The sequence below is a fragment of the Thermobia domestica genome, chromosome 8 (assembly GCF_964235325.1).
Source record: "Thermobia domestica chromosome 8, izTheDome1.hap1.1, whole genome shotgun sequence".
NCBI classification, from domain to species: Eukaryota; Metazoa; Arthropoda; class Insecta; order Zygentoma; family Lepismatidae; genus Thermobia; species Thermobia domestica.
The window spans coordinates 44,606,405-44,623,154 of NC_137461.1; the positions used below are offsets into that span (position 1 = coordinate 44,606,405).

Below are 16,750 nucleotides of genomic sequence, written 5' to 3' on the forward strand. Positions count from 1 at the left end.
TTACTTATTGGGGCGCCTATCTCCGGTGACCGACGGTCTCCTCTGGCATTGTGGGTATGAGAACAACGGGAAGACACGCTAGTTTCCGAATATGCAAATCCCAATGTCGTATTTGAAGTTGTTCCAGTGCCAGGGCTCAAAACAGCTAGACACTGCTGATCCCTCTATGCTATTTCGACCCATGCGTCAGCTGAGCATGGTTTGTGTGTGTCAGGGAAGAAACTGAACTGTGCCTCCCCCACAACACACTCCAGCTACGAGAATGCTGGATATCACAACTAAGCCCAAGAATGTTTTCCAACTAGAACAAAACCAAGATGACACATTGGTGGAAATAGCCGAGAGCGATCAACAGTGTCTGGCTGTTTTGAGCTCTGCACTGGAACAAGTTCAAAAATGTGACACTGGAATTTGCATATTCGAAAACTAGCATGTCCTCGCGTTGTTCCCATATCCATAATGCCCCAGGGTCCCGTCGGTACGCTCCCCCACAAGTAAACAATCTGTGCTTTTGAATAGGTTCTCGTCACTTCTTGTGAGGATTCTGTTGATCTCTGTGATTGCATGGGTAGTGTGCAACATAGAATCACGTAACGTATTCAGGAGATGAGAATAGACCCAAAGATCTTCACCGGTACCCTCTCCAGTGGAGCACAGTGACCCGGAAAGTGACTACAACACTGTCGGGACCGTCGATCGGTTTTTGGACCCCTGTTCGAACACACCTCACTTTGCGACATCGAAGCCAACATATTCCTCGCCTACAGAGTCTACTGATTCTCTACATACCCATATCGACAATATTACTCACCGATCAAGAAAGTAGGGAATCTTCAATGCATTGGTTGGAGATGCTCTTTATGCCACTAATGACGTTATGTAGTTTGACAAACGGAAGTATTATAGTAACAATAAAATGCTGTCATATCTACGACTGTTAAAGCATTTCATTATGTTGTAACTACTTTTAGGCTTAAATATAGGTGTATTCTTTATAGTTCAAGTGCCAGTATGATGTTTTATCCAAGGTAAAAACTTGGCAACATCCGTGAATACTACATATTGCTCAGGAACACACATCTCATTCTGTGAGTAACCTATGCTGACGATTCCCCTGAGGTACCAGGATAAAGTTCTTTGTCTCGCGTTGTAAAACGAAAGGAAGAGACCTCCTCCGCTATCCCCATTACATACGCTGGTCTCTGGAAAGAAAGAAAGTGGAATTAACATCCTTTTCTTATTTTATTGCTATCATGTAAATAATAGGATAATTTCAGTGTTGGTCTCTGAAAAGAAAGTAAATTTAATCAACATTGTACACTAATTTCACGTAAATAATAGAATCAATACAAATCTTTTTACACAACGACATTTGTATGAATGGTAGTAGCATTACTCGTCATAAACTTTGGAGATTTTACCCTCCATACTTTCCTTGCATTCTGGGTATTCTTCTTCATACTCCTTCCATCTTTTGTTGTCAATTAAAATCATTTATTGAAAAGCTAATATTTCATGTATATAATTCTTCATCACAACTGCAATGTCATTTCTCAATTCATCAATCATGTGTAATACTTCTGTATGCTTTATCCTTCGAGAGAACACTTTATCGGAGAGATTGAAAGAGCCTACCCGGTTTGCCATATGGATCAGCCTGTGCCATGTGATCAGGTCAAAAGTCACGTTGCATGCTAAATCGAGTCTGGAGATTACAAAGCCAAATGTAAGATATTTCAAGCACGTAACCTCCGTGGGGGCGCGATGAGTAATTCGCAGAAGATGCATATACTTTATCATTATTATTAATTTTACTCAAACCACTTGACTTTTGACAGTATTCTATTCATATTATTCTCTTACCTGCTATACAACGTTTTTAAGCTCATCATTATGTCTTTGTAATAAGCTTTCAATTAGCCATCTCTCGTTATTATATTTTTCGAGATATGTGGACGACTTCATTTTTTTTTTTATATAATTTTCCATTGATATTAATATTAAATGTTTCGTGCTTTTTGACTATGTTTCATCCATTTTAGGACAATTTGATTTTGGAATATAGAATTCACATAGTCTCTTCTATATTCAAGCTGAATTTCAGCCATCTCCCTCGTTTAGTTTTTGAGATAAATGGAGGAATTATATGTTTTCCATTGATTTTTCCATTGACATTAATGCTCCGTTTTTTTTGACTATGTTTCATCCATTTTAGGACAATTTGCCTTTGGAATACAGAATTCACATAGTCTCTTCTATTATTCAAGCTGAATTTCAGCCATCTCCCTCGTTTAGTTTTTGAGATAAGTGGAGGAATTATATGTTTTCCATTGATTTTCCATTGACATTAATGTTCAGTGCTTTTTTTTTTTATTTATGTTTCGTCCATTTTAGAAGAATCTGCTTTTGGAATATACAATCTACATAGTCTCTTCTATATTTGAGGTGAATTTCAGCCATCTCTCCCAAAGTCTGTTCACATCATTGCAACCAGATAGGCCCTTTGTCGAGTACATGTACTATTGCACAGTATTATACCCATCGAAATGTCGAAATAATAGTTGAAGAATATTTGTCCAGAAGCAATTGAATGTATTACTAATATATCATTTTTTTTTTAAAAAAGCTACATGTTTATACTATTTGTTGACACTAACATAAAAAATTAAGTTGTAATATGTAGAAAGATATTTGCTGAATGTTTTCATAAGAACACTGTGTGTTTACTCTTGAAATATGGCTCATAATTTAACATCAATCTCTAAGAGACAGAATGAATTCATTGAATTTATAGATATTCACATATTTATTACTTGCTTTTGTCTTAACTATCGAAACGTCAAGCAAAACCTAGTCTTCTGCAAACTAAGTAGTCCTTCACTTATAATAGTATTGTATATCACCGTATCAAGTAAAATAGTATATCGTGTGCAGTAGTACCAGTACCTTATTGAACATTCATACTTCTTCAGTATTGTAGCATAAAATGCATGTGGATATAATATAGCTTTAATTTTGTGTCACGTTGAACCTATCTATCTCTATTGTAGTAACATTGTGCAATTTTACTTACCGTTTCTGAATCCAGCACAAAAAGTATTTTCGGATGTAAATTCCAAATAAAACACGTCACTCCGTAGGCATGTTTCTTGAGAAACAATCGGCATTTTTGCAACCTTCAATTTTCCTCCAATGCGTCCATGCTCATCTTTACCCCAGCCAACAACCTAATAAGATGTAATTATTATATACATGTATAACTTTGAAATGGAAGAACTTCATTAAAAAATTTCTTCTACTTATTAAAGTCAATATGTTAACTATGTATATAATTAGTTATTTTATGTTTATAGCAAAGCACACAAATTCGACAAATCTTCATTTGTGATTAATGATAGGTAGAATCATACAATTTTCATCAAGGTCAAGAAAAATTGATAGATCCATTTGATATATATAGAGGGTTTCAAAACAACACCGACTACAGGTATATAACTTGAAGTAGTCATTAACTACCTCTATAAAACTTGTTGCGGAAGTATGGCAGGATTCTGAAACTTGGATATTTGGATGGGACACTTAAAGTTCCTGAATGAAGTCTTGACCCGACTATGGTTTTAGGTCCCATAGTATTGGAACTATGGACCTTTAAAGTTCATTTTTCATGCTTTTGGTAGCTTATGACTCCGAAAGCAGGAATTTGTGCACCCAGATTAGTCTATACTTTCTGTCTTATCTTGCTGTCAGAAATCACCTCCCAATCGTGAGTGTTGTTTTGAAACACCTTATATATATATATATATATATATATATATATATATATATATATATATATATATATATATATATATATATATATATATAACTCGAAAAATTACGGGTACCATATCGTAATGAAGATTGGTAACACAAGTCTGGTGCCTAGCTCTTATTGACGCCGCCCCAATTTTAATCTGTCAGTAGTTTTGATTTTCATGAATTCGGACAAATTATAATAAGTTCAAATTTTCAATTTTCAATGAAGTTCAAAATTTCGAATTTACCTTATGAGTGGCCCACTAATAAAGGAAACGATCTATCAAGAACAGTGAACAATCGGTATTTCAGTGCTCAAACTACTAAACGTACATGGACTCAACACATACTGCTTCTTTGAATTACCTTTGAATACTGCTGTCTTTGAGGGATAGCCTCTACTTGAAGCAGAAATGGACTGATGGCCGGTTTAGAAGGCACCTTTTTCTTTTTGGTGTTCCCCGCAAAAAAAAAAAAATCTTTAACAGCGAAAATAAAATTAAATAAATAAATTTCCCTGAAATATTTACATTTTCTGGAATAACACACAAAATAATTCGCGTGTCTTGTGATATTGAGTTGGTAGCAACGTTTCAAGGCGAGTGTAAGCTTGACTAATCTGAAGTTAACAGCTAGATTTCCTGGTCACTATGGCTGTCTTCTATAATCAAAAATGAAGCTAAAAAAAGTATCTTTATATAATCCAAAGTTAGTATTGCGGGTCTTAAATTGGGTTTCTGTCTTTTGATATTATTTAAAAAGTATGTGGTAGATAGATTCACGGATAGAATAACCTCGAGAAGGTAAATTATTTTCAATACATCCCCCTCTCTGACCAATTGCTATGTCGCCCTTCCAACATCTCTACCACCATCGTTTTCATGAAGCTAATTCTCTCCTGACTTGATGGATAGTACATTAAGATAAGCGTAGTTTTTATACCAGTGACTATAATTGAAGGCCAATTGGATTTGCATTATTGTGACGCCTGTTTTTCATTTTGTCGAATCATACAAGGGTCGTTCGGAAATTAATGCCTCCTACTTTCTGTGTTGAGTTTGTATGTCCGTGCTAAATGTCGTTGGTGTAGTGCTAATGCTTAATCTTCCTCTTTTATTTGCAGCTGGTTCCCTTGTTTTGCGGTAGTTGGCGCCAGCATAAGAGTGTTCCAAAATAAAGCCTGACATGGACATGCGTATAAAACAACGATGTGTGATTAAATTCCTTACTGCTGAAGGAAGTGCGCCGATTGAAATCCAGCAACGCTTGGTAAAGGTTTATGGAGACGATACAATAGACGTGAGCTATGTCAGACGATGGGTACGACATTTTTAAGGTGGTGAAAAGGGTGTTCATGACAAGCCACGGCCTGGTCGATCCTGCACAGCTGTCAACCCTCGCAATGAAGCGCATCTTGATCAACTCATCCATGCTGACCGCCGGATAACGACCAGAGAATTGTGTACAAAGCTGAATGTAGGGAACCATTTCAAGACTCGGAAGCTGTTGTCAAAGCTATAAGGAAGTGGTTAGCCTCAGCTGGTTCCGATTTTTACAAGCGCGGCATACAGACTCTGGTTCATCGTTGGCAAAGGTGCATAACGAATGGGGGAACTACTTGGAAAAATAACAGTCTGTAGCTGAAATATTGCTTTGTTTAGCTGAGCTATTGTTATTTATGTAACTTCATTAGTTTCCATGAAAAAAAAAATGAGGCATTACTCTCGGAACAACTCTCGTACATATTAAACCAAAGCACGATTTGTCTTAATCTTAGTTTGAAAGAATATAATTCCACTTTTCAATTCCTATAATTTCTGTAAATATACAGGGTGTCCGAGAAGTCCTTCCCTGATTACAGAAATTGATAACTCAGGCTAGAAATAAGATAGAAATATGAAACTGGTGTTGAATTGTTTACAAACTATAAAAGTTTTTGTCTGTGTTAGGTTTGTTCTGTTTTACCAAGTCTCAATTTTGTTTGTTTTAGGTTTGTAGTACGTAAGTAAGAAGCCCAAGAAGCCATGCCAACCAACCAGGAGATGGCACAGTGTGTCCTGTGGTACCATGAGACACGATCACCAACCACGGTGCAGAGACAGTTCCAGACAACATTTGGGAGGACTCCACCTGATGTCAAGAGCATTAAAGCCTGGTATGAGAAGTTCAAGAACACAGGGTCGGTTGCTGACCTTCCGAGGTCTGGTCGACCAAGAACCTCAGCAGACACGGTGGAGGCTGTGCGGCAGTCTTTTCTGAGAAGTCCTAAGAAATCGGTGCGCAGGGCCTCACGTGAATTACAGATGCCAAAAAGCTCTATCCATGACATTTTACACAAACGTTTATTGTTTCGTGCTTACAAAGTGCAACTCGTTCAGGCCTTGTTGCCCGACGACGGTACACGTCGATATGACTTTGCGGTCGAAATGCTATCACGTATTGAGGACGATAATGGTTATCTCAGACGAATTGCCTTTTTCGACGAGGCGACATTCTTTGTCAGTGGAGTAGTGAATCGCCATAATGTACGCATTTGGGGTTCAGAACCCCCCAGGGAAGTCAGGAAGTTCACCAGAGGCAGTCCAAAGGTGAATGTTTGGTGCGCGTTATTGCACGATCGAATTATCGGGCCATTCTTCTTCGCTGAGGATACCATCACACCTGCAGTGTACCTGGATATGTTGCAGCTGTATGCTGTTCCTCAGCTGCTTCAGTATCGCCCCGATGTCGTTTTTCAGCAAGACGGTGCACCACCTCATTGGGGTTTGGACGTCCGTACCTATCTCGATAGAACATTTCCTGGGCGATGGATTGGTCGTGATGGACCAACAGCTTGGCCTCCACGCTCTCCTGACATAACCCCATTAGACTTCTTTTTATGGGGTTATGTCAAGGATGAGGTCTACCGAACACGTGTACCAGATCTTGAAACCCTGCAGCAATGAATAACCACAGTCGTTGCATTGATCCCTCCAGTGATGTTGGCTAATGTGTGGATGGAAATTGAATATCGCCTAGATGTGCTACGTGCTACCAAGGGTGCTCATGTGGAGGTGTACTGATGTGACCAAAACTTTTATAGTTTGTAAACAATTCAACACCAGTTTCATATTTCTATTGTATTTCTAGCCTGAGTTATCAATTTCTGTAATCAGGGAAGGACTTCTCGGACACCCTGTATGTAGAAACTTATAATACGAGCATAGCCACCCTAGATAAGACTTCCATTTACAAGATGAAAAAGAGTAGACATAATAACTTTTGTTGTTAATTACAGTAATTGGAAAGTTATTTGAAAACAATAATAAAGTTACAATTGCTTTTTTTATATTTACAATGAAAGGAAAGTAATCCATTACAAGTAGTAATTACTTTTTAAAAGTAATTAATATTAGTCAAATGAATAGCAACCAAATTACTATTACAGTTAATTTTTGAAGGGATCGTAAGCGAGCTCATATAATTTGACTTGACATTAATTTGTATGATTGTTTCGCAGTAATTTAAAAATAAAATGTCTACAATTTTCATGAAACATAGCGTGTGGTTTCTTTAAAGCTTTTCAATGAGGCTGATAGTTTGGGGCTCAAATACATTTGGAGAACGTGCGTAAATTCTTCCCTCATTTAAAATAATGTACGCAACTAAAGCTTTCCTAAAAATATCCCAAATTATATAAAACATGATGCATGTGGATCTTCCCAAAATTAGCCTGTTTCGCCTTGGCAATAAAAACATGTCAATTTCAGATGTTAAGACAGCAGTTATTATATGAGTAATTAGATTGTCAGTAATACTTAAGAAAATTTGCTAAAAGTAAACATATCTTGTATTAAATAGAAACTTGTGCACAATGGAACTAAAATAAGGATACACCATGGAAGAGTTCCGTTAAGTAAAGTTATAGTAATGTTAATATATTCCAAAGAACTGAATTTTTTTATTGAAGACATGGAATTTTTGCTGAACTGACTGCAAATTTAATATATATGCCTTTCAACTGTGTGGTTCCGGGTCTTCCATAAAAAATCCCTTTCTATTGGGAACACATATTTTTGATGCTAAGAAGAGCAAGATACAACTAGTATAGATTAAGAGCTGCAATTTATCGTGGACCATAAATACTTTCCATGAAGTCCTTTTGAAACAATGCCAAAATAGTTCAATGACACATACATTATTGGATTTGTACCGAAGAAAGCTTTGGACCTTGTTGTAATTTATAATATTAATCCATCAGGCAGTCAGTTTCAACTTTCAAATGTACAAGGTATGATCGAAAAGTACGGTGAAACATTATTACGAACAAAGTAATAAGCTTACATCAAATATGAATCAATCTCCTTCAAAGTAGTACTTCCCTGGGATTGTGATGCACTTATTTCAACGTTGATTTCACGATTGAAAGCACTTTTCGAAGTCTTGTTTTTCCGGAGTCTTCAACTGCGCCGTCGTCATGCTCTCAATCTCGGGAATGGTGTCAAAATGTCTTCCTTTTTTAACACGCTTTTGATTTTTGGGAAGACCAGAAGTCATATGGTGCTATATACGGAGAGTACGGCGGATGTGGAGAGACAGAAATATTTTTTTTCGGCCCAAAGCTCGCGGATCAAAAAGCGAGGATTGGGGAATGAATTTTGCACTTACTCTTCTCATTTGCAAATTGACGGTTAAAATGCTTTTCATGGACCCGTACGAAATGTGTGATTATTCGGGAAGCTCTCGAATAGTTATTCGCCTGTTTGAACGAATCATTTGTGCCACTGTTTGCACACTGATCTGTTTCTGACGTCGCAGTACTTCCCTATCGTTCCTCGTCTTCAACCGACTCATATCTTCCCTCGAATCGCTCATACCACTTTTGGTAAACAGACTTTAATGTCACCGATTCATCACTATATACATATTTTAACATTTCGTAAGCATCGTTGGCACTTTTGCAGCTTGAAACGAAACTCGCGTTGCTCGAAATCCATGATGCGCGACAGACACTTTTAACACGTTCTCACTGCACTGTTTCTGGAAGCCAACTGACATGTCACAACTCATTCAAACTCGACGCTGACTGACCCAGAGGCTCAGGCTGTCAGGCTTGCTAGTTGAAATGAATAAAACGACGGTAGGTGGCTCTGTACAACTTCATTCACCTTACTTTTTGATCAAATCTCGTATGACGTGGAAGCTAGCTTTTACGGTCAGAGGCAGGATAAGAATAGATTGAGGAAAAGAGGGAAGGAAACGAAGTAGGTACATTGGAACAGAACAATGTTGGCAGTGTTCGATTAGTAGTCAATCCACGAGCAGTATATGTGCAAAATCACCGATTACGCCTCTTTTGTTTGTCACCACTGTCTTCTATTAACGCTAGCTTTGCTGCCTTTTTAGACCGGGCGTTATAGCAAAAGGCAAAGGAAGCTGAGGCGAGAGGTGAGCATGCGAAGAGAGGCCTTTATCTAACGTGCTAGAGTGAATGTGTGATACGAAGCTTTGTGGCATTGCTCACCAGTGTTTCTTCCGGACATCTTTTGGGGGGGCACTGCCCCCCGGAGGAGACCAAAATAATGCGTCTATAATATAATAATAAATTGAATAGTACCAGCAGTGCCCCCCGAAGTACTAAGTGTGTCCCCCCGGAACACTTATTTTTAAAAGAACGACTGTTACTCACAGTACTGAATTTCGCTTTGACTGTTCTCTCTTCTGGTCAATATACGGCCAGCCTTAGTAGATAACCGAACACAAGACTGTGACGTTATGGAACATCTAGCTGGAAATGACTGCTGTAGGGAAATCTATTATTAATATAATAATTACAACTTTAATATGTCCATGTTGCTTCTTCCATCGGTACAACTACACTAGTGTATCTGTTGTTTACGTTGAATTACAGTAAAGTACCGAAAACTCGGCCTAATGTGGACTGAAGGGTAGCCGAGTTTGTGAAAATGCCGGGTTTTCGGGAATGGTGTTAAAAAAAGTACGAGTGTTTCCTGAGAAAATACAGTATGTACTTGTGTGTACAGTAATTTATCTCATAAGACAGACCTCAGAAAAATACTTGATGAAGGCACAAAGTTGTCTATAATGAAAACTAACTAGCCAACTTTGCAAAAACTAGCTACTTTTTTTTTTTTAAAAAAAATAAGAAATGTGTAATGTTCTGTTATTCCTATTGCCAGAGTGTTGTCGAGTTACCTGGACTCAGAGAAGGAGCTAGAGATTTCGGCGCCCGGGGCGATGCAGAATTCGGCGCCCCTACCCTCACCTTACGAAGCTTTTCCTCCCCCCTTTTTTTACAAATAAGATAATCAGCTTTTATTATTACGCTTCGCTGAATTTTTATCTAGCTTCTTGCACACACTATAGTCAGTACTTGGCAGCATGTATATCACATAGTTATTAAGAAATCATATATAATTATTTTCTTTAAGTAATAAGAAAATCTTGTAACTCTTATGAAACGTTTGGGACCGCGGTGGCTCAGTGGTAGAGCGTTCACCTCTGGTGCTTGGGGTCCCGGATTCGATCCAAGCCCCCGCCAAGTGAACTTTGTGGTGGACAAACACCGTATGCGTGGGTTTCCTCAGGGTTCTCCCGTTTCCTCCCACTTTCTTCATTCTAACATTTCATTCATTACTCCTCATCACCGTCTCCTTTAGCCTCACCGGCATAACCGTGGGACGTAAAACTAAAAGATTTCATTTTCTTATGAAACGTTTGGATTGCGAGCGGAACGAGCAAGAAAATTTGTAACAAATTATTTCTTTGCAAGCTGACAACAATATTGATCTAATAGGGCGCAAATACTTTTTTGGGTCGTTTACTCATTTCCAACATTTTTTGTATCTTCTTGCTTGTTCGGCGCCCCTTTTGCTATCTGCGCTCGGGGTGACCGCCCCAGCCCAGCTACGGCTCTGTCCGGACTGCCGGTTTATCGAGTGCCGAATTTTAGAGACTCTACTATACTATATCCTTTTACAAGTTCATAACCGGAAATATACAATGAAAAGTCTTTATGGCATATGTTAAATCAAAGCTCTTAACTCATACTATCTCTATCCAATCCGTGTCCACGCTAAAGAGGAGGGCGTCCTTTCGTGAACACTTCTGTTCACCAAACATATTGTATTATAATGTACGTCAAGTCATATATAGAAATATCCTTTTCGATATACAAAAAAGTAGCTGCTTCCCATAACATCTCTGTTCCTCCGTCTCTGCTCCTGCAGAATCCAATTCTGCTCCCAGAATTTTACCCCAGGATCATGAGGCAACTGGAAAACTACCAATTGCCAGAGATAGTGATAATTAAGAGACATCGAACTGCAATTCGGGAACCAGTGCATAAGTTGATGCACTGATGGTGCATCATCTAGTTGTAAAATGAAACAAAATGAAATCTTTCAGTTTAACGTGCCACGATTATGCCCGTTAGACTAAGGGAGACGATGGTAAAGGCAAGTGAACACTGGGTGGAATAAAAATGTGGAAGGAAACAGGAGTACTCTGAGAAAGCCCACGGACACAGGGGCGGATCCAGGACCAACTTCTGGGGGGGCGGTGGGTTGTCATACTGCTACTTAGGGCTACTTTTAATACTTTTAAACTCTGAGATGGGTTTTATTTATATATTTAAAATAAGAAAGTTTCCTCTTCAGGAGGGGGCGATCGCCCGCCCCCGGATCCGCCACTGACGGACACGATGTTGTCCACCACAAATTTAGTTTGTCGGGGATCGAACCAGGAACCCCACACACCAGAGGTAAGCACTCTACCACTATGCCATAGTGGCCCTATCTTCTAGTTGTATTTGCACCATTTGGGGCACTATAACTTTCTTAGGGTGTAATATCAGGAAGTTAAATTCAATTTAGTATACTTGCCAGGTTCAAATCGTCCCCAACCGGCTTCCTTCGTACTAAAGCAGAAAATTTATCCTAATCATATTCATAAATAACAATCCAAACAAGCAATGGCGTATTCACGATTTTGTTTCGGGGGGCTTTGCTAACTTTCGGGGGGGGGGGGCTTTGCCTGAAAATTGTGAAAATTCTGCAAGATATTTCATATACTTTACTATAGTAAGATTTCGGGGGGGCTTAAGCCCGGAAGCCCCCCCTAAATACGCCACAAGCCACAAATGGCATGTGTATGATGTCGACAGAGTGCATTACTGCCATCGTTAAACTTATGTAAAAAATGGATATATTTTGGTTAATAATAATACTAATAATACTATACTAATACTAATATAATAATAATAATAATAATAATAATAATAATAATAATAATAATAATAATAATAATAATAATAATAATAATAATAATAATAATAATATCCCTAGCATGGAAAAGACTAAAGTAGTTCTTTCAAAGTAATCAACATATTTAATACGAAAACATAAAAATGAAATAACGTGTTGACTAAGTTTGTATATGTCTTTCTGTAAAAGAGGATTTTAAAAATTGCTACATCGCTTTTGTTTTCAGCAGGTCAACCGGAAGATCACCCTCAACTAGAAAGACTTGCTGAAATATCCTTTTTATGTTAACAAACAAACATGTGTGTTACTTCAATGGTGTTAACGCTTCCTTTGAAGTTGTATAAGAATGATTTGGCCGCGCCGACTATAGAACAGTTGAATTAAAATTAAAACCTAAATTAATAATATATTGACATAAATTTTATATTCAAATGTATTAACTGAGTTCAACTTACAACTCCAATTTTATCCACCAACGCTTGTAGAGCAGGTGGCTTGTCCCATAAGCATATAGGTCTAACCAAGCGAGAAAACTCTACACCACGTGAAAGAACCAGTATTGCTATATCCGAGTCGTATTTATTTTTCCCATAATCTGGATGAATAATAATATTCTGTACCTGAAAAAAATAAAAAAAAACTTATAAAATGTCAGTGAATATGCTTCAGTAAATCTGCATAATAATTATAGTTTTATGATTTATTTAAAATGATCATTTTCTTTGTTCTTAAAACAAATTAAATTATTATTCAACGTTATATATGATTTATTATATTTATTTCTTATCGAAATATATAAAAAAATATTACTTTCTTTCCTTGTTGTTCTATTTTTTTTCATAAAAATCAATACAGCGGCCAGAATAGTACGGGACTTAGTAGAAACTTTAAGGATACTGAAAATATATACGGGACTTAGTAGAAAATTTAAGGTAACTGGAAATATACACAGAACTTAGTACAAATTTTAAGGCTACTGGGACTATACTGGAACTTAGTAGAAACTTTAAGGTTACCGGAAATATACACAGAACTTAGTCGAAACTTAAAGGATAATGAAAATATCAACGGGACTTAGTAGAAATTTTATGGTTACTGGAAATATATACAGAACTTAGTTGAAACTTTAAGGTTACTGGAGAAATACAAGGGGCTTAGTAGAAACTTTAAGGATACTGGAAATATCAACGGGACTTAGTAGAAAATGTAAGGTTACAGCAAATATACACAGGACTTAGTAGAAACTTTAAGGTTGCTGGAGAAATACACAGGACTTAGTAGAAACTTTAAGGATACTGGAAATATTAACGGGACTTAGTAGAAACTTTAAGAATACTGGAAAAATCCACGAGATTTCACTTGGATTTCGAAGAAATGTACCTGTCACTGGACAATATTTGGATGTTCAATAGGTATCGTGTGATTATTCCATAAAAAGCCTAGTAAATGGACACTTTCATTTCTACAAGACATATACGGGATGTCTTGATAATATTATCTAGTGTTTATTTCGATATTCCGGCACTGATGTTCAGGGCACGCAATGGCGTACTCAGAAGTTCGTAAGCGGGAGGATTCAAGCTTCTAGGTTGATACAATTTTAGGTACAAATCTTAATATACCTAGGTAGTAAATGTTTATTTTTGCATAATATCTTGCTCAAGAGGGGGATTAAAATCACGAAATTCCCCTTGGATACGCCACTGAAGGAACGTATATATATTATGTGGTGTAGAATGACGAAGCTTTGCCTGTATGCATCATTTAATCTTCAAGCCTTATATGACCGATCAGAGATTTTCAAAACCTGAAAAACAGAATTATTATTACAAGCCGTCGTACGTCTGTGCTTTATTAAGATATCTGTTCTTTACTTGTGTTTAATAATAAACAGAAAATCATGTTCAGTATTAGCACTTTCCACTTTGAAATAATTTACATTAAAACGATACAGTTGACGTTAGAACTAAGTTGGCACAATATGTTACTACATAAATTCGTAAATATTAATGCTCAAATCTTACAGCCTTTGTCTTATTTTGAAACAATTAAAAATGCAGTTTTCGGCTGAAATTAAATAGCACAATAGTTTTAAATCTGCAAATTTGCTTGCACGTTAGCGGCATCTATTGGCATTATGCATACAGGTAGCGACACCTATTATCTACACTGTGTACTATTAAGAATTAGCAAATTGCTCTTCACACACAGAGAATATATATTTCATTTGGAACATAATTGGCAATGGGGCTGAATTTGGATTAAAACGGCATCGGAAGTGTCACTGTTCGTCTCAGCGACGACGAAAACTTTGGATTCGACACTAATATCGATCATTTTTACATACCTTCCCCTTCCCCAAGTTAGAGGGCTGATTTTGGATTTAAACAGCATCGGAAGTGTCATTGTTCATCTCAGTGACGACGAAAACTATCGATTCAACACTAATATCGGTCATTTTCGATCATTTTAAATACTTCACCTGCCCCTCCTTTAAATTGCACCGTCAAAGTGAAATGATACAAACCCATCCTAGATTCGAACCTCATCTATGTTAAATATTCGATCAAGATCTATCGGTTGGATCAAGAGTTATGAAGTTACAAACATAGTTTCAATTTTATATATTAGATTATCGTTGCGTACAGATTGAGCTGTTTTGGTATTAGAAATAAGATCATTATTAAATACAACTTGTATATTGAGAAAAGAAAGGACACCTACCTCTCGCACAACAACATCTGGCTCCGTCCACTGGTGTAAATTATGTTTTGCAAAGTACAATACAAAATCTTGAGGTGGCAATGTCTTCGAACTAGCTTTGTCGTAAACACAGTGGGCAGCTGCAAAATAGATGGAGAAATGCTTGAAGATTCAATAAGTTTATTGAGATTATTATATAGCAAAAGCTCACCAAAGTCCTGATCCATTGAGGACGAAGATTTGATGTCATGGTAAAATTAGAAAGATAGAAAAAAAAAAAGTCTTTAACATAAGCGTTGATCTGAAGTTTGCTTTGGTCCAGGCCCGTATCCACGGGGGGCTAGGGTGGGCCGCCCCTCCTAAATTTTCACTGCCCCCTAAAATTTTCACGGTAGGCTTCCAAATGAACTATAATATGGTGATGGACTATAATATGGTTGGGTCGGGCCCCCCTAACTTCTATCGGGCCCCCCCTAAATTTTTGGGCTGGCTACGGGACTGCTTTGGTCCCATCTGGATCTGGATCTATTGCTTAGTTATCTGGTAACGAAACCTACCCCCCCCCCCTTCGAAAGTCATTCACAGATCCACTGGTCTCTATACGACCTCAGGAGCGGATAGACTGGGGAGCTAGGGCTATTTACTTCTTCAAGACAATGATGATGCCAGTCGGAGTAAGGAGGTGAGTGCCCCTTGGTAGCTACGTCTACTTCCCCCACTGCCCCTACATATATTATGTTTACTATATGTCAAGTAATATAAAACTATCCTTCTAGGCACACATACACAAAAATATCTCTACTCTCAAAATTATCTCTGTCCTCTGTTTATCCCGACCTCAAGAAATTAAAGCTGGCGTCGCCACTACCTCAAAAGCTTTAGAAAGTTGATACAAAACTTTATTTTTTATCTGACAAAGTAACGGATAGGTCATTTCCAACTGGCTAGAAATTCGCTTTTAAGATCAGACAAATTAATAACACAGAAAAATACAAGAGCAAAGGAGGTGTGACGTAAGTGAACGGTTGAAGCAAATGTTGGCAGTGTATAAGTAAGGAGCCATGTGTAGTACGCCTGCCATAGCATCGACAATGTTTTCAATGTTCTTATGTTAATCACACCATTATTTGTTCTGGACGCCAAGTTCCTTGTCTACTCTTTCACCTCTCCGTATAGTTTACTAAGAAGCGGAGCAGAAACCTATGACGTCACGGAGTATTCAGTTGGAAATGACTGCAGCTAAATTTTATACTTAAGGCCAAGGTTCACCAGCCTTTTGGGAGTTAGCGACTAACTTTCTCATTCATATAATACAACGAGCATAATCCATATAATACAAAGTTATGCATATTTTAACGTTGAACTTTATAATATTAGCTAATTGCGACAGATCTTTTACATAGTATAGCAACATGCAGTTCCCATCTAGTCAAGGGCGCCGATCCCAGGGGGACGGGGGGCCCGGGACTCCCAAAAGCTCATGTGAGCCCCCGCATTGCATTTATGAATATATATTCAATATTTGACATAATTTGAATGCAATTTGCCTTAAAAATCCTCATATATGCCTTCTGCATCTGAATGAGCTCTCCTAAATTTAGAGAGAAATCGGCGCCTTTGCACCTAGTTGTTATTTCATCACCAACTTGGTTGATGAGTCTGTTTGCATCGGTAAGTTGCTTCATAATTACCTCTGATATAAAGCCTTAACAGAGCATCCTATTACTATTATACTTTTCTTAAAAGTAAAGAATTGACAACTCTTTTCACTGCACACATGTATGTATTTCTCGCCGGAAAATACTTCATGGATTCGTCACTGCAGCTTATAAAATTATAAAGACAATTTAAAATCAGATAAGGAAAATATTCTGAAAAATAAAACACAATTTCGAGGTTGTCCACAAAATTCGGGGAAATAAGCCATCTTTAACTGACAATATGACACCTGATTTACATTCGCTGTTATTTGAAGATGTTAATACCAT

The 16,750-nt window shown here is 37.5% G+C and overlaps 1 protein-coding gene across 1 annotated transcript in view; it reads right to left on the reverse strand.

Moving 5' to 3' along the window:
- Nucleotides 1-1,097: 1,097 nt before the first annotated feature.
- LOC145692113 (proclotting enzyme-like) overlaps nt 1,098-16,750 on the reverse strand; it is a 43,599-nt gene continuing 27,946 nt past the window's right edge. Inside the window, exons 5-7 of the mRNA XM_081767407.1 lie at nt 14,784-14,902; nt 12,515-12,679; nt 1,098-1,202 (exon numbers count right to left, since the gene is read on the reverse strand). Coding sequence (XP_081623533.1) covers nt 1,098-1,202; nt 12,515-12,679; nt 14,784-14,902 — 389 coding nt within the window. The remainder of the gene's footprint in view (nt 1,203-12,514; nt 12,680-14,783; nt 14,903-16,750) is intronic.